Source organism: Saccopteryx bilineata, chromosome 6, assembly GCF_036850765.1.
Source record: "Saccopteryx bilineata isolate mSacBil1 chromosome 6, mSacBil1_pri_phased_curated, whole genome shotgun sequence".
Taxonomy (NCBI): domain Eukaryota; kingdom Metazoa; phylum Chordata; class Mammalia; order Chiroptera; family Emballonuridae; genus Saccopteryx; species Saccopteryx bilineata.
Window position 1 is genome coordinate 162,348,010 of NC_089495.1, and position 23,398 is coordinate 162,371,407.

At 51.4% G+C, this 23,398-nt stretch overlaps 2 protein-coding genes across 6 annotated transcripts in view; one reads left to right on the forward strand and one right to left on the reverse strand.

The window, feature by feature from the left end:
- Positions 1-4,309, reverse strand: NAT9 (N-acetyltransferase 9 (putative)). 4 transcript variants are annotated; one of them, XM_066237038.1, is made up of 7 exons: positions 4,267-4,309; positions 3,564-3,649; positions 2,268-2,377; positions 1,563-1,706; positions 892-951; positions 609-703; positions 1-498 (listed from the first exon to the last, which is right to left on the reverse strand). In XM_066237038.1, the coding sequence occupies exons 2-7, from the start codon at positions 3,638-3,640 to the stop codon at positions 376-378; spliced, it is 609 nt and encodes a 202-aa protein (XP_066093135.1). In that variant the 5' UTR covers positions 3,641-3,649; positions 4,267-4,309; the 3' UTR covers positions 1-375. The 4 variants fall into 4 exon arrangements, with proteins under 4 accessions (XP_066093135.1, XP_066093136.1, XP_066093133.1 ...); XM_066237039.1 differs by lacking the exon at positions 4,267-4,309 and adding an exon at positions 4,044-4,225 and having other exon boundaries at positions 1-484; XM_066237036.1 differs by lacking the exon at positions 4,267-4,309 and adding an exon at positions 4,044-4,220.
- A 154-nt stretch (positions 4,310-4,463) lies between these two features.
- Positions 4,464-23,398, forward strand: part of TMEM104 (transmembrane protein 104) — a 56,154-nt gene continuing 37,219 nt past the window's right edge. For both annotated transcript variants that reach the window (XM_066234540.1, XM_066234541.1), the window contains exons 1-7: positions 4,464-4,586; positions 5,173-5,293; positions 14,815-14,936; positions 17,627-17,708; positions 18,537-18,633; positions 19,398-19,478; positions 23,040-23,139. In XM_066234540.1, the coding sequence (XP_066090637.1) occupies positions 5,249-5,293; positions 14,815-14,936; positions 17,627-17,708; positions 18,537-18,633; positions 19,398-19,478; positions 23,040-23,139 (527 nt within the window). In that variant the 5' untranslated portion in view covers positions 4,464-4,586; positions 5,173-5,248. The remainder of the gene's footprint in view (positions 4,587-5,172; positions 5,294-14,814; positions 14,937-17,626; positions 17,709-18,536; positions 18,634-19,397; positions 19,479-23,039; positions 23,140-23,398) is intronic.

Below are 23,398 nucleotides of genomic sequence, written 5' to 3' on the forward strand. Positions count from 1 at the left end.
TGGCCATGCGGTATGCTTTACTCCTGGCTAGGGTCTCGGCCCCAGAGTGGCACCGCTGGCTTCCAGGAAAAAGGGAAAGCCAGCCTGTTCCCCAGATCCCCTTTGTCCCCAGCTCTACCTCTACCCTGCCCTCTCCCAAGGATTCGTGTAATCCACTCCAGGTTCTAAGAGTCCGAGTCCAGGTTTACCAGGAGGAGGGGCGCCCTGGGGCTGTTCTGCCACCGTGCCAGCCTGAGGGAGGCCGAGGGAGGCCAAGGCAAGTCCAACGGGGTCTGAAAAGCCCCAACAGGAGTTCCCAGCCTGGAGCGGGCCTGGGAATACCCTGCCCGAAGGCCCGGTCTGTTCACTTCCCGTCCCAGGGCTCAGTCGGGGCCCCTACGACCCATCTCTATAGGGCTTCTCCTCCACGTGGCTCGTCTGTTCCAGAAGCCACCGCTGTTCCGACTCGCTCATCATCAGTCTGAGTGTCACCTCCTGGAAGACACTGCTCACAGCCACCTACGTAAGCCAGGGAGATAGGCGCTAGCCCGGTTACAGCCACAAATCCTAGCACCTGCAACCCCATCACCCAAACCCGGGCTTCACCCTCCTGCCAGCCACATCCTTACCTGCTCAAAGTGAAGCTTTTGGAACAGCCGGATGCTCGGTTCATTGCCTTGTCCAATTTTAGCCTCAAACTTGGTCAGACCTAGCTTGGTCACTCCTCCCAGAGATCAGAGAGAGGGGTAAGCTGCAGGAGAAAGGCCCCTCCAGCACCCTCTGCCCCTCCTGTCCCAGTGGAAGCACCTGTCACCTGACCCCTTGCCTGTAGAAAGCTCACTCCCAACATGTACTAGCCCTCATCTGGGGCCTGGCCACCTCTCCCCACCTTGTCTACGCCGACGTCCTTACCATAAGACATCATCATGAGAACAGCCTCGGTGCCAAAGCCCTTGCCCCTGCAGTTGGGCTCTAGGAGAAAATAATAATCACTGACACCATGGGCCAGACGCCAGAGCGAGCATTTAACAGATTCAATCTCATCTAATCCTCACGATACTATGAAATTCGTAAATATTACTACCATCCTGCAGATGAGACAGAGGCACAGAGAAGGCAAATGGCTTGCCCAAGGTCTCATAGCTTAGAGACACTCAGCAATCTGACCCCAAAGCTGGTCCCTGAACCTCAGCGTGCTGTCTTATGAGGAGTCACATGACCTCTTAGGAGAAGGCTAAGGAACAAGGACAGAAACTGGAGGGTCTCCTTCCACAGCATGGGAAGATGCTCCAAGAAAGATCAACTATTTCTGAAGGGTCCCCAGACCACCCCAAAATGGGTCAGAGTGAGGTCTCAACACAACTAAAGCCAAAGGTTATGTCCACACCTAAGCATAAGACAGGAACAAAGTGAACCACAGGCTAACAGGGTGCCTAGAGGCAGTCTGCCCCAACCAGGCGCTGGGTTCACCAATGCCAGAGCCTCTCACTGAGCTCTCGGAGGTCTATGCAGCCTCAACTGGCTTACGGTTCAGCAGGTAAGCAGGTCAGAAGGGAGGAAACAGAGGGCCAGGTGGAACGAACCTGCGATCATGACCTCTATCTCCCCCAAAGAGGGGTCTCCTAGATCTGTGAGGAAGAGGTTCACATCTCCCGCCATGCAGCTCTCCTCGGGAGTGCCTGGCTGGGCCTGCCATCTCTCTGCATCCAGCACAATGAAGGTACACTCTAAGGGAGAGAGGTGACAGGGTCAGCATCTACATTCCCAAAGAAGGGCAGTGAGGACAGCCTTCCTACCCAAGCCAGAGAACTACCATCTTCTCCAAGTCTGGTGGGAGAAAACAGGGACCAGAGCTTCCTTTGGCTGATTCAAAAGCCCTAAATCTGCCTCTTGCAGGAAATGATGGCCTTCTCCAAACAGCAAGTGTATTCTCAGACAGCAGAGGACCAAAGAAGAGCAGTAACCACACAGGGCTTGCAGCAAAGGGTGTGAGGGGCAGGGTCTCAATCACAACCAGATCCCAAAATACTTCCTTTAAACCCTTCCAAGCTTGGCACAGTGAGTGGGGAAGAGGACAGAAGTGTCAGCCACAGGGACCAGCTTCAGTGGGCATCAGAGTATGAGGGTATCAGGAACTCCCCAGGCTTTTCATGAAGTGTTTTTCACAAGGTTTCTATGCCCCCAGAGGGCTCCGGCTGAGAAGGAGACTGGAAGGGACCCTGGAGACAGCTTCTGGAGTCAGCCCACCCACTACCAGCCCACCCCAGCCCAGGGCTCCTGCTTCTCACTGTCCGTATCTTCCCGCCAGCTGCACTGCATTGCGTACTCCTGCTCCAGGGTCAGTGGCTCGGAGGCTGTCAAACGCTGCAGCTCCTCCGATTTCATCCACTCGTGGTACCTGCAGGGACAGAGTGGTCTTCAGCAGACAGGACTGATTCAGAAGCACGGGCCTGACACTATGAAATGAAGAAATGGACGGTAGAAAGAAGAACCCCATAGGGTTAACACAGGGCTCACAGAAGACCCAAAGAGAGGGCTATAATTCCTCCTAAGGCAGAGGGTCACAGGCACTAGATCTAGAGGCAGGCTGGTCCTATAAGAGAAAAGCAGGAGGGGTCAGTTCTAGCTGTCCAGCTTCCCATCCCGTCTCTGGGGTCAGTGTGGGAAAGCAGTCTGAAGTCAAACATTCCTCATATTCCCGAAGGGAAATATAGGGCAAGCTGACCTCAGCAAAAAAGGCTGGAAAAATGCCCACAAAGGCTGGGCACAAGGAATCCCCCAAAAGGAAAATTACCAGTAGAGAATATACCCCTACATCACCATCATCCCAGTCTCCCAGACTGCCAACTGCCCCCACAACACTCCCACCCTACAACTCAGTCCTGGCTTTTCAAAACAGGAGACATCAGACCAACCCATTAGCTCAGTTTTATGACAAGCTAACATCAAGTCTCCAAGAACTGAGTATATTCACTGTCACTAAAGGAATGTCACTAATTTACAATCAGGTGAGAGGACAATTCTTTTCTTTCACATACTTAGTTTACATAAAATAACTTCTTGCTAAAAGGTCAAAAAGGCCTGACCAGGCAGTGGCACAGTGGATTGAGCATCGGACCGGGGCACGGAAGACCCAGGTTTGAGACCCCGAGGTCACCAGCTTGGGTCCAAGCTCGCTGGCTTGAGCAAGGGGTCACTCGCTCTGCTGTAGCCTCACGGTCAAGGCACATATGAGAAAGCAATCAATGAACAACTAAGGTGCCGCAACAAAGAATTGATGCTTCTCATCTCTCTCCCTTCCTGTCTGTCTGTCCCTATCTGTCCTTCTCTCTCTCTCTGTCTTCGTCAAAAAAATCAAATAAATAAAAATAATGGTCAAAAAGGAAGCTGAGGATGAAAGGGAAAAACGGGATGAGTGACTATTTCCAGAGAAATCATAGTCCCTTTTTCTTATATGTAATTACTTTTCACACCAATGATTCTCCTAGAGGAAAGAGCCTCTGAAATGTGGGCTAAGAAAAGCTGACCCTCCTCACTGCACCTTGGAGAACTGGCTTGTACCCCAAGTCGGGTGGAACAGTTACCTGGGCACATGCTCTGCGGTGTAGGGTACCAGCACCACCTTCTTCCCTAGCAGCAAGATGTTCTGATTTAACTTCATGGTAGCAGCCTACAGGTGGGGAGGGCAAAGACTTCAGGACCCTGAGTTTCCTCCCACTTAGGGTGGGAGCCCAGACTCTCAACTCGCTAAATGCCTCCTGGGGATGACCTGTCAGAAGTCTTTCCTTGGAAACGCTTCAGAGAACAGGGGCTCTAAACACCTTGCGAGAAATGGAGCTGGGCTGGTGAATGATAGTTAAACAATCCTTGACTCACATCTTAAGAAGCCAAGCCTGAGTTGCCATTTCTGTCTGTTCCTTCCACCCACGATGCCCGGGCATCAAGACTTATCACCAAAGCTCCAACACCTGTCCAGTCCTGAGCCTGTGACCCAGGATCAATTTCCAGCTCTGCCCTTAAACCTATTTACCCTAGATTGGGCTCTGGCTCTCCCTCTTCCTCACCTCCTAAACCAAGTCAACCTGGCCATGTCCATGTCAGCGGGCTTCAATTCTCAGCCCCCTGTGTTTTGTTTTGTTTTTTTTTCATCAGCCCCATCCGCTTTATGTCGAACTACAGACTACTCTCCTCTACCCACACCCAACACCCCGCACCCCACCCCCAGACGGCCAAGTTCACAACCCCTTCCCTCTTCCCAAAGCGTCCTGAGCAGAAGGAGCGGACTACCTCTTCCAACCAGTTCCGCTTCCCCACCCATCCGGGTATTGCCCTTCCGCATGCGCCTGGGAGCGCACCCCCCCCCAACTTCCGCCACGCAGACGGCAACCGCCGGGGTCCAATCCCGGTCCCGCCTCCAGGAGGCGCCCAATCAGCGCGCTGCGCCCCGCCCTAGGCGCGCGCCGACTTGGTAGACTCCTAGCACAGGCGCATGCGTGCTGTGGTTGGTCGTGAAGGACTGCTGGCACCGGCTGTAGCCGGGGGGCTGGAGGCGGCGGCTGTGGCGGCCGTGAGCGAGCTACTCCGCAAGGGAGGAGCCGGACACGCAGGTAGGATGGACTGGGCAGTGCCAGATTCCGGGATCCTCTAGGAGGGAGGAGGAAGTCGGGGACAGTTTCGGAGAGGGGGTTCTTGAGGGTGGGGAGCCATAAGGCAGGACAGAATGAGGGGTCGGGAAGTGGAAGCCCCGTTAAAAAGGAGAGGCTTTGGGGCAAGAAGTTGGGTTGGAGGGCGACCTAGGAAGGCCCCCAGACCCTTGTCCTAGGCGGAGAAGGCTGGCAGTTACTTGGGCTGTCCTGCGCGGTAGTGAGCTTGCTGTCCATGAATTAAATGGGGATAATTACCGCCGAGTGTGTAAAGGGCGCTTGTGCTGGACAAGACTTAGTGGCTTCTAAGGCCTCTTACATCACATGGGGTTTGAGCGGCACTGAATAACCTGCACTGCAAGGGAGCCGGGAACAGTCGGGTTTGAGTCATCCAGGGAGACCCTTCCCTACTGGCTACCTTGTGAAATATATTGATAACATAACTGTCTGAGATCAAAGGACGGGGGAAGGGGGATCCTCAGACACCCCCCCCCCCCCCGCCACCCGCTTCTAGGTCCTGAGAAAGCTGAAGTCTGCTCTGTTGCTTTAGGGAGCCGCAGCAGCCGCCGTCCCCGGTCCCCGCAAGAAGGAGAGCTCCGCAGACAGTCCCCTCCTCACTTTTGGACATGGCGGGTGAAATCGCAGAGACCGAGGAGCTCTATTCTCCTTACGTGAGTTTTACTTTCAGAACCTGTTTTGCCCACGTCAGTGCTTCTGGCTTCTAAAGAAGAACGCTGATCAGTGTGAACTGAACTAGTGCGTGTGACTGTGTGCCTAGACCCAGGGTAGAGCTGGGGTGGGGGACTCCGGATTCGGCCAGCAGCCATGTCACTGCTGTCCTGGCTCAGAACATCCTATAAGACCCAGGTATGATCATTTTTTAGGTGTTGATCAGACAGTAGTCAAGAAAACAAAATTGACTTACCAACCCTTTGTAATATTTACCTCAGGGCTACTGCCACCTGCATCCTGTGCTGCTGGCCCTTCAAATGGATGGTGATTGACAGCTGTTGACTCTCTGAGAGGGTGTTGCTCCTCTCAGAAGTTTGATACCACTTGGGTTTTTAGCTGAATTTTAAGTTGCACAGCTTTTAGAGTCTTGGATGGTGTAAGAAGCAGAGAAAGCATGCAGACACTTCCAATTGCAATTTGGAGTCTGTAGTTAGAATAACTAGAACAATTGATTTCTCCCTGACTTGGGTGTGCATTACACACACACACACACACAGGCACATACTCGGTTTATCTCCTTTGTGTAATACAAGATTGGTCATGTACATTATGGAGTCCTACTTATCCTTGCCTTGGTAAGTAGCTGGAGGATTGGAATAATTAAATGATTAAGTCATGTTGCTACCAGCTATCCTGGGGAAAGCAGCACTTTCTTAAGGAGCAGGAGTCCTCTTTCTAGAATTCACCTAACCTTCAACAGCTGCCCTGCTTTGCGCTTACCCTCCTAGCCCAGGGATCCTAGCTCTGTTTCTGCCAGCTTCACCACACTCTAGAGCTGCGGTGTAATGGATAAGTTAGCATCAGTGAGAATAGTTGAGAAAAGCCTTCATACCAGTCTTCCTGCTGGGCATGTGCCATTCATGTAAGGCACCAGTGGAGCCTCCGTCACCTCAGTTACGTATCAAGGGAAGTCTTTTTTGAATCTTGGAATGGATTGAATCATGTCCCTTTCATCTGAGGAATTGTGTAACAGTACACAGCCTGCTCTTGGTATCAGCAGTGAAATCTGCTGTCTATAGACGTCACCAGAGTTTCTGCTGCTTTGCACAACATCTGTAAGTTTAGAGCTGAGTCATTTCTGTAACTGTGTTTGGGGAAGGGAAAAACTTTGATATGCCCACTTTTCCTCTGTCTTCAGTGGCTCCGCATGTAATCATCTCACAAGTCAGTATGTGCCCTCTGCCTGTAGGAACATGGGCAGTGAACCCTAAAAGCCTCAGTGGGTTCTGCTATTTTTTTCCCTCCATTTTCTATGTGTTTGGGGTTTTGTTGTGAGGGCTTACTCTGGGCATTTGCCATAAACAACTACGTGACTTCTCTTCTCCTGCTGGTGAAGAGAGATGTAGGGAAAGATTAGTGGTGTTGAGGGTGAGGTGGCATGACCAGGAGTTAGTGGTCAGGTTCTGAGAAAAGAACATGCCTTCTTCCTGAGGTTTTCTTAACTTCGCCCTCCTAGAAGAATAGTCTTGATCCCCTGTGAGGTCCAGATAGGCTATGAAACTGGCTTTACTGTGGGTGCTGCTTGGAATCCCCCTGCTCAGCACAGTGTGTGCAGAACCTGTTCTGGCTGCCTGGGAGGCCGAGCTACTGGGCACTTAAATAATTCACGAATGTGCCTTAACTTGGTCATTCCCAACACAAGGCCTCTTCCTACCTCTGTGTGCCCTGTTATGAGTGCTTTTTTCCTTCATGGGTGTTTTAGCTTATATTCTGCATAAAATATTTGTAATGGGCAGGCAGCCCTCAAGGGTAGTACTGAACACAGGGACATGATTCAGGCGTGCATGTCCCCCTCTCTGCCGTAAGCGATCTCAGAACAGGCATGGTGGTTTCCCCATTTACAGGACAAGGAATGACTCAAGACTAAAGAAATTGTATGGTCAAAATAGAGGATGAAGAGGTTCACCGCCTGCATCAGGCCAGCTAGCTGCTGAGGCGTCCTTCTGCCAGTGGTCTTGCCAAACATTGTTGCTGTTGCTTTCCAAGGAGAGAGTTCTGTCTCACAGTGGCCTTAAGTCCTACTTGTTACTTCTGCTTCTCTGCTGCCTTCTGTTTCTTATGACAACCATTACTGGGGAAGCTGTTGACACCCATGACCCAGCCTCCTGCATGTCTGTGGGTGTGGCCGCTGGGCTGGAGGTGGGGCAGCCAGAATGCTGCACTGAGCTCCCTGGAGCATTGAGGAGCCGGTCAGTTGTCCATAACGGGAGGAAACTCAGGTTAGCCTGCAGTGGCCACGGCATGTGTAGGTCTGTACTGAGACTGCAACAGAACTTTACTCCCCAGCTTTCAGCCATACTTCTCAGGAGGCTGTCACCATGAAACTGTCATGTAACCAGCAGAAGAGAATGGCTTTCCTCTTCCTCCTGCTCCACCTTTGCCTTCAACCTGCCTGCGACTCAGCTCAGGTTTGCTTCCTGCCTCATAGTCTGCTCCTAGAGATGAGTCTTTATCGGTCAGCTTTACTGGAAGTAAGAAAGATTTAACTCTGCTGGAAAGGTGAAGAAGTCTTACCCTGCAGGATTCCCTGAGCCGCACTAGGCCCAGGGGGCTTGCTTTGTAACTAAAATACGACAGTGACCTAACCTGTTTCTGATCATAACTGCCACAAATTTATCCCTAATGAACTTCTTTGAAAAGTTCTTTAAGGGTCCTTTTTACTGAGATTTATTTGAAGTTTCTGTTGGCAGTGGGCTATTTCATTACCAGCAGTGGTTCTGAATTGGTGACAGTATTGCTCCCCAGGGAACATTTGGCAATGTTTGGAGGTATTTTCAGTTGTCACAACATGGGGGTGACGGGAGCGGATACTGGCAGATAGTGGGTCGTAGCTAAAGATGCTGCTGAACATCCTGCAACCTGCAGGACAGGCCCCACAATAGAATGACCTGGCTCCACATGCCAGTGGTGCTTAGGCTCAGAAACCCTGATCTACCATGAAACCTTGACTTTTATACCCCAGGACCTTCGGGGCCCCTGAATTTACAAATGCCTCTGTACTATTTAATTTCCCCATAAAAATCCTGGCAAGAACCATCACTGTCTTAGGCCACTTTGCTTCTTCTTTCCTTCCCTCACAAGAACCCTCACCAGGGCCATTCATCATAAGGAAATGAGGTTCTACCCGTCGTAAGGGTTGCTTCCATAGAAGCGACGTGTAGAGAACAAAGCTTCAGGGAAATCAAGTGTTAGGCCATCGACTGGGGCCTGGTCTTCCTGTGTTCTGCAAGACACCCTGCCAAACACTGACCTCCCTGTCACATGCGCGGCGCCTCACACAGCCTGGCTGGCTGGCTTCGGCCACACTTGCTCAGAGCTCCTCAGCCATGCCTCCCTCTTCCTGCGTGGTCAGGCCTTTACCTGGATGTTTCTTCCCTGGCCCTTTGCCCAAGCGGCTCCTTCTCATCCTTCAGGCCCCAGCTCTTGAATCCTTCCTGAGTGTCCTGGATTTAAAATGTTCCCATTATTCTTTGTCACCGTGCCCTGCTTCTTTCCTTTAGAATGCTTCTCTGAGGCGGTCATCGTTGTTTCCTCATTGCTTTACCTCCCACGTCAGGTCAAGGGCCATGTCTGTCTTGCTCGGTGTCACATCGCCAGGTGTCAGCACAGAGGCAGATCCATGGAAGAAGTTGTTCAATAAATGAGTGACTGGCCCTGGCCTGTTGGCTCAGTGGTAGAGCATCGGCCTGGCGTGCAGGAGTCCCAGGTTCGATTCCTGGCCAGGGCACACAGGAGAAGCGCCCATCTGCTTCTTCACCCCTCCCCCTCTCCTTCCTCTCTGTCTCTCTCTTCCCCTCCCACAGCCAAGGCTCCATTGGAGCAAAGTTGGCCCAAGCCCTGAGGATGGCTCCATGACCTCTGCCTCAGGTGCTAGAATGGCTCTGGTTGCAGCAGAGCGACGCCCCAGATGGGCAGAGCATCGCCCTCTGGTGGGTGTGCTGGGTGGATCCCGGTCGGGCGCATGCGGGAGCCTGTCTGTGACTGCCTCCCCGTTTCCAACTTCAGAAAAAATACAAAAATAAATAAATAAATGAGTGACTGAGCAGAACTGATCTAGCTAAGTGACTCGTTCTCACACTTGGAAATACGGGCCTCAGAGTGATGGAAATCAACCAGCCAAAGTAAAAATTAGTTTGTTGTAGACATTCAGAGTGACTTGTGAAAAGCCAGCACTGGGAACTTCCATTTGGGAAGGCCAGGGTGGGCTGCATGTCCTGTTTCTCAGCCCGTGGTCAGCCTCACATTTATTTCCTCAGGACCACCCTGTGCCAGGTTTCCCAACAGGAGGCATGTCACAATAGTATCGCAGTCCAGTCAGGTGCTGTGGGAAGATGAGCCAAACCTGTTTTTATCCTTCTGGGATCTGTCCGTGGGATCGAATTAATATTAGGATGTTTCAAACCTACAAAGAGTCAGACTTGTGTCCAAGAGAGCCCGAGCTAGGTGCAGACGGCCCCACCGGGGAGCCCTGCCTGGAGCTGTGTGCCGGGCACCCGGAGAAGCGCAGCCAGCAGTGAGACACAGGACACCACAAGCCTCAGATTTGGTGACAGAGAAAAGATAAATGCACTGACATAAAAAAAAACTAGGGCATAAGAAGTGTTCTTGTTCCAGGGCTTCAAAAGTGGGGGTGAGACAAATTTGGGAGACTAGGAAGGGCTTTGTGGTGGAGGCAGCATTTGAATGGGTCTCGCCCCAATGCTGGGTGGGAATTGAGGGGCTGGGCAGGAAGCTCAAGGGCTTGGTGCCCTGTGCCAAGTGTGAGTGAACAGTGGGCTCTTCTCTCTGGGGTGTCCTCCTGTTTGTCCAACACCCAGATGTCCAGTTAGCACCTGTCCAGAGCCTGTGCCTCCCTAGCCACTGCTCTATCCCCCCCTTTTTCTTGTTAGGGCCACAGATTGACAGTTAATGTTCTTTATCTCTGTTTTTTCTTATAAATCTGACCAAGACCAGAAGAATAGGTCCCAATTTGTGTTTCTTTCTTCTTTCTTGAATTCTGTTTATTAATTTTAAAACATTTTTTTCAATTACAGTTTACATTCAGTATTATTTTGTATTAATTTCAGGTGTATAGCATAGTGGTTAGACAATTGGATACTTTACAAAATGTTCCCCCTGATATTTCCAGTATCCACCTGGCACCATATATAGTTATTACAATGCTATTAACTATATTCCCTGTGCTGTACTTTACAACCCCATGACTATTCGGTTACTATCAGTCTGTACTTCTCAATCCCTTCACATTTTTTCCCCAGTTCCCCAGCCCTCCTCCTTTCTGGAGAACTATCAGTCTGTATCTATGAGTCTCTTTCTGTTTTGTTGTTGTTGTTGTTTGTTTTTTTCTTAAGTGAGACACAGGGAGGCAGAGAAACAGACTCCCACATGTACCCTGACCAGGATCCACCTGGCATTCCCCCTATGGTGTGATGCTCTGCCAATCTGGGGCCAGTGCTCAGTTGCTTGGCAACTGAGCTATTTTAGAGCCTGAGGCAAGGCCATGGAGCCACCCTCAGTGCCCAGGGCCAACTTGCTCCAACTGAGCCATGGCTGCAAGAGGGGAAGAGAGAGATAGAGAGAGAGAAAGAGGGAGATGGGTGGAGAAGTAGATGGTTGCTTCTCCTGTGTTCCCTGACTGGGAATTGAACCTGGGATATCCACACTCCGGGCCAACATTCTACCACTGTACCCTGGCCAACTAGCCAGGGCCTTGTTTTGTTTGTTGTTTGTTTATATTGTTCTTTAGATTTCACATATAAGTGAGATCGTATGGTGTTTGTCTTTCTCTGTCTGACTTATTTCACTTAGCACAATACTATCTAGGTCCATCCATGCTGTCACAAATGGTACAATTTCATTCTTTTTTATGCCCATTTAATATTCCATTGTACATATATACCACAGCTTTTTTATCCACCTGTCTACTTATGGGCACTGGGCTGCTTCCATAGCGTGGCTGTTGTAAATAATGCTGCAGTGAACACAGGCGTGCACATATTCCTTCAAGCTACAATTTGTTTCTGATTAAAAGAAAATTTAGTGCATGGGTATCTTAGAAAAAAAACTTTAATATAGAAAGTGCATCTCTGTAAGAATGAAGAAAAATTCGAGATGGGTAGGTGTTCCCAAAGACAATGTGTTTGCTGTTGTTTTAAACAAGTAGTGAAGCAAACGGTAAGTTAGCCCGTGAAGTAGTGTACAGGAGGACCAGTTAGGAATCTACTGTCACAGTCCAGGCCGAGATGATTAAATTCACAGTAGATGACAGTAGGAGCCAGAAGCGACCTCAAAAGAGTCTTTAGAAATAAGGCCACTAGCACTGGGACGTGGAGGGAAGGAAGGAAGGAGGCTGAGGCCACTGATGGGACTTGCAGGTGAAGGAGACTCAGGCAGCTGGACTTGAGGTCTAAAGAAAGGCTGATATGAAAAGAAGTATGGTGTGTCCATAAAGTCATGGTGTACTTTTGACCGGTCACAGGAAAGCAACAAAAAAACTATAGAAATGTGAAATCTGCACCAAATAAAAGGAAAACTCCCCTAGTTTCATACCTATTCAGTGCAGTTCAATGTGGGCTCATGCACAGATTTTTTAGGGCTCCTTAGGTAGCTATCCCGTATAGCCTCTACAGACTCGTCACTGACTGATGGCCTACCAGAACGGGGTTTCTCCACCAAACTGCCGGTTTCCTTCAACTGCTTATCCCACCGAGTAATGTTATTCCTATGTGGTGGCGCTTCGTTAAAAACTCGCCGATATTCATGTTGCACTTTGGTCACAGATTCGGATTTAGCAAGCCACAGAACACACTGAACTTTCCTCTGTACTGTCCACATCTCAACTGGCATGGCCGTGGGCTGCTCTGCTGTATAAACAGTGTTATGTCATCATCTGTGCATGCGCACATGCTGCCACATCATCCTACAGAAACTGAGAGGGTTTTCCTTTTTTTTTTTTTTAATTTTATTTATTTATTCATTTTAGAGAGGATGGGGGGAGATAGAGATAGAGAGAGAGAGAGAGAAAGGGGAGGAGCAGGAAGCATCAACTCCCATATGTGCCTTGACCAGGCAAGCCAGGGTTTTGAACCGGCAACCTCAGTGTTTCCAGGTTGACACTTTATCCACTGCGCCACCACAGGTCAGGCAGGGTTTTCCTTTTATTTGGTGCAGATTTCACATTTCTATCGTCTTTTGTTGCTTTCCTGTGACCGGTCAAAAGTGCACCATGACTTTACGGACACACTGTAGTCATCTTTTGTCCCGCCACAGGACAAAGCCATAGGAATGCACGAAATTGCTGAGGAAGAGATATGCAAAGAGAAAAAGAGCCCGCTAGTAAGGAGTGTAAGAAAGAATAAAACACTTAAGAAAGCCATTAGATTTGGCAAATGGAGGTCACTGGTGATTTCTAAGAATGCAGTTTCCAAAGGGTTCTGGGGCTGGAAACCCCAGGACGAAGACTGTATGTTGCTTCTTCAGTGAGTTTGGTTAAGGGAAAGTGAGAGGGTGATGTTTTAAAGGTGTCTAGGACATTTGTAGGCTGAGTGGAAGAGCTGGCAGGAGGATAGGATTCCAGAAAGAAGGGCTGAGCCTCAGCAAGGAAGAGGAATGTGTGTTCCGCAGGATCAGGAGGAGGGGAGGGAGGACGCGGAGACTGATTTCTGAGCTAGGAAGAAGTGAGACACGGGGAGTGCAGGTCCAATGGCCTATCACCCCTATGACAGAGGAGTGCAGCCTTCATCGGAGAGCATGTGGGTCCTGGGTCTGGGGGCTTGAAGACTGAGGTCTGGAGCAGGCACCTGGAAAGTGCTAGGGAGTCCATGGCGAGGAGTAAAGAAAATCTTATTCTGTGATGGTGACGTAGGTGAAGGGAACATCATTTGTTGTGGGCCTGGTCATTATAAACTTTTTTTAAAAGCCCAGAAACTTTTAGCAGCTTCATATTAGGGAATCAAGGACATAGCTGCTGGGTCCCATCAAGGCTGGGGATCAGGAAGCTTAAGCAGGGAAGGGTGGGCGAAGCTCGGGAGCAGTGTGTGCTTTGTGGGGCCAGCCAGCTGTCAGTGATGCAGAAGAATGTAAGACCAGAGGGAGGTGGTGGCCTGGGTTTGGGGGGCCTGAGGTTGGTGGAATGGGAAGTCATGATGGGGACAGAGAGGGCTCAGTGGGAATGGAGAGGGTTGTGGAAGGCAGGGACTTTGGGTCAGAGGAAGAAATTTTATGGCCAAAAGTTGGAAAAAGGAATGAATAATTGTAATGAACTGACCTGGAATCGAATTGGCATGAATTAGAGTTCAATTTAAAACTGAAGCCAGCAACCCAGCAATTCCACTAAGGTTGACTGCCAGGGACTGGGAGGAATGGGAGTAGCCGCTGGTGGGTGCAGAGTTTCTTTTTGGGGTGATGAGATGGAATTAGATGGTTTCACTCATTGCACAACCTCATGAATATACTAAAAACCACTGAACTTTGTGCTTTAAAAGGGTTAATCTTATGGCATGTGAATTCTATCTCAACTTTTTTTTTTTTTTAATTTTTTTCCATTTTTCTGAAGCTGGAAACAGGGAGAGACAGTCAGACAGACTCCCGCATGCGCCCGACCGGGATCCACCCGGCACGCCCACCAGGGGCAACGCTCTGCCCACCAGGGGGCGATGCTCTGCCCATCCTGGGCATCGCCATATTGCGACCAGAGCCACTCTAGCGCCTGAGGCAGAGGCCACAGAGCCATCCCCAGCGCCCGGGCCATCTTTGCTCCAATGGAGCCTTGGCTGCGGGAAGGGAAGAGAGAGACAGAGAGGAAAGCGCGGCGGAGGGGTGGAGAAGCAAATGGGCGCTTCTTCTGTGTGCCCTGGCCGGGAATCAAACCCGGGTCCTCCGCACGCTAGGCCGACGCTCTACCGCTGAGCCAACCGGCCAGGGCCCTATCTCAACTTTTTAAAAACTCCATGAAGTTGGTATGGGGAGGAAGACAGGGGAAGGAAAGCAGCAGGAATGTCAGCGTCCCAAAGGACAATGGCAGAAATGGTGGAGAGGAGGACTGGGTCACGTGCCTGGCAATCTGGGAAAATGGAAGAGCACTTGTGATGGTGCGTCTTCAGGAAGCTGGTGGTCTGGTTCAGCAGAGAACTGACATCTGTGACGTAGCTTTGAATGTTATGAAATGATGAGGGAGGGATGAGAACAGCAAAAATGGAGAATAAAACTGATCATCCGAGACATTTGAAAAGATGGATAGGATGTGGGACTTTAGTCATCCATGTGTTAATGTTCAGTTCCCAACATCTGGTTACAGTGCAGGCCTCCTGAGAACCTGGGTGGAGCGCTCCCTCCTTACCTGCTTCCCTGTCTAAAGTCTGGCCTCCAGGCCTCCATGGTTTTGCCCAGGGTCATCCTTGGGAGCCGTTGTGGGGAGAAGCTAATGAATTCCTGGGCTGACTGTTGCCTCTGTTGGTTCCAGGTTGGACTGGTGTACATGTTTAACCTCATCGTGGGCACCGGTGCACTCACCATGCCCAAGGCCTTTGCCACTGCTGGGTGGCTTGTCAGCCTGTTCCTGCTGGTGTTCCTGGGCTTCATGAGGTAAAAGGCCGTCACAGGGGGCTGGGGCAAAGCTTAGGCAGCCCGCGTAGGAAGCCCATTAAAGTGAGGAAGCATCCTTGTGGGCAGAAAGATGCCTGCAGTGAGTCCTAAACAAGGTGGCCTGGAGAGAGGAAAGGAGGCCAAGGGTCCAGTGTCTCGTGCTGCTGGAAGCATCCACCACCCTGATCAGCTGTAAAGGAAACTGTGCAGTGAGGCTCTGGGGTGCTTCAGGTGGTGGTCACGTGTTTCTTCCCCTGCCGCTGCACCTCCCCTGCTGTGGGGTTTTTTTTTTTTTTTTTTGTATTTTTCCGAAGTTAAAAAAGGGGAGGCAGTCAGACAGACTCCCGCATGCGCCCGACCAGGATCCACCCGGCACACCCACCAGAGGGTGACACTCTGCCCATCTGGGGCGTCGCTCTGCCGTAATCAGAGCCATTCTAGCGCCTGAGGCAGAGGCCACAGAGCCATCCTCAGCACCCGGGCAAACTTTGCTCCAATGGAGCCTCGGCTGCGGGAGGGGAAGAGAGAGACAGAGAGGAAGGAGAGGGGGAGGGGTGGAGAAGCAGATGGGCGCTTCTCCTGTATGCCCTGGCCGGGAATCGAACCTGGGACTCCCGCACGCCAGGCCGACGCTCTACCACTGAGCCAACCAGCCAGGGCCTGCTGTGTATTTTTGAGAGAATACCACCTAGTCACAGAAAAAGAATCTGACAGTTGTTGAAGGTGACTGGAGAAATCAGTTTGGAATTTAGAATTTGCCTAAGATGGTTCACAGGGTAAGGGATAAACACATTTGCTTTGTGTCTGGCAGCACAAGGAGGCCAATGCCTTCCAAGCCTTCCTGGCCTCCTGCTTAGGCCAAGGGTGGGATTCACCTGAGGCTCTTCTCAGGGATGCCAAAGGCAGGTCTGAAGTCTTTTAATGAGTGCCCCAGGCTAGGAAGGGATTCAGAACTAAGCACTTTCAGCCCAGTTAATCAGCCAGGGGTCACCACCTCCAAACAACACAAAGAGCCTGCCCTGCAGACTCCTTTTTCTTTGGTGAGGGGACAGACAGGAAGCAGTAAGGTAATAAATAGGAAAACCACAGAGTGAGTTAGAAGGTGATACCTATAGTGAAATAAAGCCCCAACAGAGTAGAGGGCGAGGGGGTGGGGAGGGTGAGGCAATCACAGTTTTCAGAGGGCGTGGAGGGCAGTAGGAAGCAGGCTGAAGTGGAAGGGAGGGGACTCAGGGAGAAGAAATGATGGAGAAGTTGCAGCAGGCTCAGTGGGGCAGGAAAGTGCCCTTGTTTTTCAGTCTGTTCACACATTTCTTTTGGGGGTTTAGGGGCCAGCCTCAGGGTACTGTTGGCTCATAATTATGTACTGCCTTAGCAGCTAGGCGCCCTAGAAGTCCTCGTCCTTGTGTGACTCTGCTGTCTCCTTTAAAGGACCTTCAGCGCAGGTAGCCGTCTGAACCAGGAGTGATTATCGGGGGGCCCACGCCCCCGCCTTGCTCACCCCGTTTATGTTTGAACATGATCAATGAGTCGGCTTTGTACAAGTGAGAGGCCTCTTTATGCCTTAATTAAGATTGATTTTACTTTTACTTCCAGAAGAGAAGGGAACATCTAAAGGCCTTAAAATGGTCACTTAGACAAGATAATGAGAAACCTTCCTAGGAGGTGTGGGGGGACTGGAATGGTAGTTTCAGAGCTGGCTGCCCCCACCCCCGTGGGTAGATCCGGATTTAACTCTCCCGCACCTGCCACCTGACTGCTGAGCCGAGCAGCCCACCTCCGGCAGGGGCAGCGCCTGGAGGGCTTGGGGTCAGGTCCCCTGCAGAGCCGCGCTGGCCTCAGGAGAGAGGGAGCCAAAGGTTCCCTGCGGGGTTGCCAGGGTGCCGAAGGTTCCCTGCGGGGTTGCCAGGGTGCCATGGCAGGGATAGAGCCGCTCCTCTGTGCAGTTAGCAGGAGGGCGCCCTCCCCTTTACCTTCTGCTGACAAAGGCCTTCGTGCGTTCCAGCTGTCGTCTGGGTCTCTCCAGTTTCTGTATGAAGAAAAGAAAGGGTGATTTGTCACTCTAGTCTGAATCCCCAGCAAATGTCTGCTGCTGCCTCCCAACCTCCCTGGGGATTCAGGCCATAATAATGCAAGCTTATGTTAATGTTAAGTTATTAGGAAAGTAAAAATACTGCCCCCCCCAAAAAAAAGAGCACAGGTTCTGGAGCCAAGTGTTCCTTTTCAACTGTCACTGCCTGTACTCCATCCAGTACTGGGTGTGATTGGCACCTGACCGCTTGTCTGTGCCCCAGCACAGAGAGGTGAGTGCTGCTGCCGCCCTTCCCAGAACCCTTGGAGGCCCCTTGTGAGGCCCCTCCTCTTCCCAACTTAAAGCATCAAGTGGGCTCTGTCCTCCCACTGCCACCAACAGCCCCTTTTTGGTCATACCTCTCTCCCGTGCATCTGAAATTCATTCTCAGTGGAGACAGGGCATCAGGGCAAGGGTGCGAGGCGTCCCCGTCTACACACGTTTATCAGGTTAGACCCTTAGACCCATCTTGAGAGTTCCCTAGGAAACAGCTCTCAGAAGAGACAGTGCCTCAGGCCTGTTGGTCCAGTCGGGTCTTAAATGGCTTTTCCTTTTCCTTCCTACTTCCTTCAACCCTCCTGCCTGCCTTTGGCAGTTAATGCACAGCTTTTCCCTGCAGCTTTATGACGACTACCTTTGTTACGGAGGCCATGGCGGCAGCCAACGCCCAGCTCCACTGGAAGAGGATAGAAAACCACCAGGTATGTGTGTCACCCTTGTGTCCGGGCAGCACCCCCATCCTCTTGTGTACCAAAGAGGCGGCCCTGCCTGACCAGGCAGTGCGCAGTGGATAGAGTGTCGGCCTGGGATGCTGAGGACCCAGGTTGAAACCCCGAGGTCACCCGCTTGAGCGCGGCAGGGTCCTCAGCTTGAGCATAGGATCATAGACATGACCCCTTGGTCACTGACTTGAAGCCCAAAGGTCGCTGGCTTGAGCAAGGGGTCACTGGCTTGAGCATGGGGTCAGTCACTGGCTGGGCTTGGAGCCCCCCAGTCAAGGAACATATGAGAAAGCAATCACTGAACAACTAAGGTGCTGCAACTATGAGTTGATGCTCTCACTTCTCTCCCTTCCTGTCTTTCTGTTCCTATCTGTCCGTGTGTGTGTCTCTCAAAAAAGGGGTGGCCCTCAGTGGCCAGTTTTTTCCTTCCCACTGTATGGAGGACTCATGTCCACAGTGCCACTAGGGACTCTGTCCCAGAACAGCCACAGAAGCTTACAGAACACATGCAGCCTCTGTTCTTTTAAGTTTGTATCATGGGTCCCCTCCCCCCACACCTTGAGCTTGCTCAGTCATTCTGAACTTTTCTACCCAAGAACTGTTCTGCAGCTTTGACCTGACATCTGAGTGTGTCTGTGCCTTCTAATGTGACAGTGTGGCAGCATTGAGAGCTTCCTAATCAGATACCTTCTAGTATGAAGTAACAAAGGAAACAGCTTCTCCACTGTCACGGGGGTTTTCTGTAGTAATGTGCTCCTTCCTTTTCCTTGCTTGTCCTCCCCCTCCCCCCACCCCACCTTCTCCTAGGAGGAGGAAGATGACAACTCCTCCACAGCCTCTGACAGTGACAGTCTCATCCAGGACAACTACGAGCAGGCGGAGAAACGGCCCATCCTATCTGTGCGTAAGTCTTGGGATTCCTGGCTAGCTGAACCTCCCTGTGCTGCACAGGGTCCCTCCCCTCATGGAGGGTGCTGGGGGAGTCTCTACAGAGACTGTGGCCCTTCTCACCTGGTTGGGTCCTGGGGCGGCACCATGAAGAAGATCAGGGCTCTGGAGGTGGGGCCCAGGCTTCCCCCGCTGGCTCCAGCACTTACTAGTGCTTGCAGCTTGGGCAGATTACTTAACCTCATCACCCCACTTCCCACCTCTCCTGCCGTCATGGAAACGGTGCACCACCTTGGGTCAGTGGCCAGTGCACGCGAAGCTTGAATAAATACGGAGTCTCTAACTTCTGTCCTTCCTCCCATCCCACCACACTCCCTCCCTCCCTCCCTTCCTTCCTTCCTTCCTTCCTTCCTTCCTTCCTTCCTTCCTTCCTTCCTTTCTCTCTCTCTCTCTCTCTCTCTCTCTCTCTCCCCTTCCCTCCCTCCCCGCCTCTCTCTCTCTCACCTATGCACCCATGCAAACCTGACAGTACCAGCCCAGCTCCGGCCAAGTCAGGGCGAGGTGGTTCAGCTTTCCTTCTCGCCCTGCAGCCAGCGTTCCTGTGATCCCTTTCTAGAGACTGGTTTTAGATGTGTCAAACAGGAAGCATTAGGAACAATTTCCTCAGGAGTTTGAAGTTCCTGGGCATTTCATTTTTCTGGAGCATCAGGGAGCTCAGCAGCCCGCTCCAGAAGCCAAGTGACCCAGCCGCCTCTTCTTCCTTGTCCTTTGGCTCCACAGAGAGACGTGGAGCTCCAAATCTTTTTGAAATCACAGACCGGGTGGAAATGGGACAGATGGCCTCCATGTTCTTCAACAAAGGTATGAGTTTTTTTTTGAAGTGGGGCATGGGCATGAGGAGAGCTAGTCTTTCTACAGCCCTGGGCACTTGGAATTAAGGGTCCCACCTCTGACAGTGGGATGGGGCAGGGGACAGGGAGAAGTGGACTGCTGACCTCTCCCAGTGCGTCTGAGGAGCCAGCTTGCCGAGAGGCCTGGATGGCTTCAAGTCGTTTTCTTGGATTCCTCCTTGTTCATCAGCGTTAGGAATAAGGAAATGGCTACTTGTCTCCTACTGAATGTAGAGGTCGGGAGTCATAAGCAGCTTTCTTTTTTTTTTTTTTTTTTTTTTTTTTTTTTTTTTTTTTTTCTGAAGCTGGAAATGGGGAGAGACAGTCAGACAGACTCCCGCATGCGCCTGACCAGGATCCACCCGGCATGCCCACCAGGGGCAACGCTCTGCCCACCAGGGGGCGATGCTCTGCCCCTCCGGGGCGTCGCTCTGCCGCAACCAGAGCCACTCTAGCGCCTGGGGCAGAGGCCAAGGAGCCATCCCCAGCGCCCGGGCCATCTTTGCTCCAATGGAGCCTTGGCTGCGGGAGGGGAAGAGAGAAACAGAGAGGAAGGAGGGGGAGGGGGTGGAGAAGCAAATGGGCGCTTCTTCTATGTGCCCTGGCCAGGAATCGAACCCGGGTCCCCCCGCACGCCAGGCCAACGCTCTACCGCTGAGCCAACCGGCCAGGGTCATAAGCAGCTTTCTAAGGAAGGGAACCCATGGAGGCTGGCTGGTCATTTTGTGCCTCCTGCTTGATTGCTGACTTGTCTCTCTTTTCTTCTGGGCTGTTCTGTGTAAGACAACACAGAGCAGCTGCTTTGTGGCAGTGACAGGCTATGTTGTGTATGCTGGTGTGTGTGTGTGTTGCTGTTTATCTCTTCCTGGTGGCCAGCAGAGGGTGCTAGGAGCCCGTGCACAGGGCAGTCTGGGAATCTGAGTGTCAAATTATACCCTAGCCCCACTCTCTGTCTGCCCCATAGAGAGCTTGGCTACAAGCTGAGAGGATCCGACCCAGCTCAAGCACTGGGTTGTTGGGTGTCTGACATACTTACATGCAAACCTTGTTCTTTTGGAAGGTGAGCTATTTAAGAGTTTAATGTTTTAATGCCCAAACCTGTTTTTCCTTCATAGAGTCAGACACATCTTAACAAATCCTTACCTTTGCAGTCACTGTGGAAGATTTTCTGCCTCTTTGTCAGAGTCCCTGTTTGCAGAGGGGAACATCTCTACCTGTTCTTTTCTGTCTTGAATGTGGCTCTGCTAACTTAGAGCTGGGGGTGGGAGTGAGGATTCTAGAAACTGGAAGCTCCTTGGCTGCTTTTTAGGTCTTTAAGCATTCTGTTTGTCATTGGCGGTGTGATGTGTCTGTCTAGTCTGAAAGATTGTGATCATCAGCCAGAGTTGCCCAGAGGTCTGCTTCCACCCCCCACCCCCACCCCAGCAGCCTCATAGTGGGTTCCAAAATTCCTGAAAACCAGATGGGTTGTATCTGCCCACTCCTGTGTCTTTGATTTGTTCCATTTCTACCACTCCCCGTCTCTTGAGACTGAGGTAAGAGAGTCTAGTGAACATTTTACCCTGGAAGATGTACGCAGCCTCCTTCCAAAGAAATTCAAGCTTTTGAAATAAAATGCATTTTGGAGGGCAGACATACATACCTTTTAAAACTTATTTAATCATCTGCCCTGATTTCTTTAGGAATTCTAGGAAATTGTGGTCTGGTTTTGTCTCCCCTCCCCCAAGTTTACCTAAATCGAATAGAAAATAAGCATGTTAGGTAAGAGCAGCCACCCACTTGGAGGAGGCCTTCTGCCCACCTGCTCTCAGCTGCTCAGACTTTGCATGGCTGCTGTTTGGGCTGGAACACTCTGTCACGGGGCCTGTTCTGCGCATTGTCGGATGCTTAGTAGCATTTTTGCCCTCTACACACTAGTTACCAGCAGCACCCCCCAGTTATGACAACCAAAAATGTCCTTAGACATCGTCCAATGTCCCCAGTAGGGGTGTGGGACAAAATTGCCCCCAGTTGAGAACCACAGCTCTACTGTATTCCTAATTTACATATTGTCCCCTTTACCTTTAGAAGGACTGCCCTCTACAAAAGCCTCCCTTGGAGTCCAGACTCGTTCTTGTAGTTAGAAATGCCAGGCTAGTCGTTGCTGGCCTCTCAGGAAGTTCATTGATGCTCCCATTTTGTGTCCAGTAATGAAACGTATTGATCAGGGAGTGCCAGCGGCAGTTGATAAACACTGACACCGGGCTCCGTGGGGATGGGACGCGGCCTGCCTGCAGAGCGTTGCTGTCAGTGCAGAAAGGCAGGCTGCACAGGCTGTACCTGGAATCTCCACTGAGCTCACCTAACGAAGCTGTCTGACCCCCTTCAGGCTTCTTTTAAAAACCATTTTTTTCTTGGTCATAGTCCCCCCACCAGACTCATAGAAGCAGAGCTGACCTCAGACAGCCTGAGGAAAATGTCCCCAGATTACCCCTGGGGACCCTGGAGGCTTTTACAAGCCATCGGCATTAGAAGGAAGCTGTCACTTTATCTTCTTCTGTTTCCAGGGAAGCCAGCAGCTTAATGACCAGTGACATCAAAATGAGCAGTCAGTTTGAATGGAAGTTTGAGACTGGCTGTCGGGGCTGTGACCCAGAGGTCACAGGGCTCAGACACTTTTTTCCAGAGTCTTTATAGCTGGAGTCATATAAGGCATTTGGTGCCAGTAGGATCCTCACTGTACAGGATTGGAGGCAGTCAGGAACTTGCCAGGGTTGGGAAGTGAGACCAGTGGAATTAGGGCCAGAGTCTGTCCTCCCAGCTCTTAGTTTAGGGCCCTGCTGGTCGGAGAAGGGACCAAGGTTCGCCTCTGCAGAGGGAGCTTCCACGCGACCTGCCAAAGCCAGCGTCTTCCCTTGCAAATGCTTCCTAAGAAGGAAAGTGAGCCCACCTTGAGCACCATTCCTGCCACCCCCTCTCCCAGCACCCCAGGCCGCCCCTGCCCGTCCAGGGCTTAGTGATTGGTCTTTGGAAATTAAGGGTTTTTATCCTCTCGATTTCAGCTTCAGAAGCTGGGTCCTCTCCTGTCACCCTCTCTTTGCTTTTCCATTCCTCAGGGGCAGTCTTTTGAGAGCCTGTGTTTGCCTGTGATGGGACCCTGGCCCAGGCTTCTGACTTAGGACATCTCTTCTCATCCTCCTCACCCCTTTTTCCCCCTTCCCCAGGCATCCTGTCCTGAACCCAGAGACACCACTGGTTCCTCCCCAGCCAGTCCATGCCTCGTACCACCTGGCACCTGTCTGGATTCGGAACCTCTCCAACCCTTCAAGCCTCACTTAGGCCCCTCTCAGGTGAAAGTCATGAGCAGATGGCCTTCTGCTAGTATTCTAGTGTAGCCAGACACAGGCTAGGGCTCTGGGATCATTTCTTCCTTCTTTCTGGAGGAAATAAGCATCCTGAAGAACCAGGGCTGGGGAGGAGCAGACAGTGAGTCCTCAGAAAAGGACGCCAATGTCTCCCTGTAGCTCCTGACCGATGACTTTGTTCCTTTCAGTGGGGGTCAACTTGTTCTATTTCTGCATCATCATTTACCTGTACGGGGACCTGGCCATCTATGCTGCCGCTGTGCCCTTCTCTCTCATGCAGGTGTCCTGGTGAGTGTGTGTGTGTGTGTGTGTCCCCGCCGCACTTGTGTAGTCACAGGGCAGTCAGGGCAGGGTTTTCAGGGTAGAAACACAACACAAGTGAATCCACAAGCACCTAGAGATGTAGGTGCCCAAAGCCTTTTCTACACAACCACAGCCAGTGTGTGTCCTGTCCTTCAGAAATGTGCTCCACACTGCTGTCCCCTGCCCTGCCCACCCCACCCAACAAACAGGAACAAATGATGCGTACCCTAAAAAAGAGGAGAAG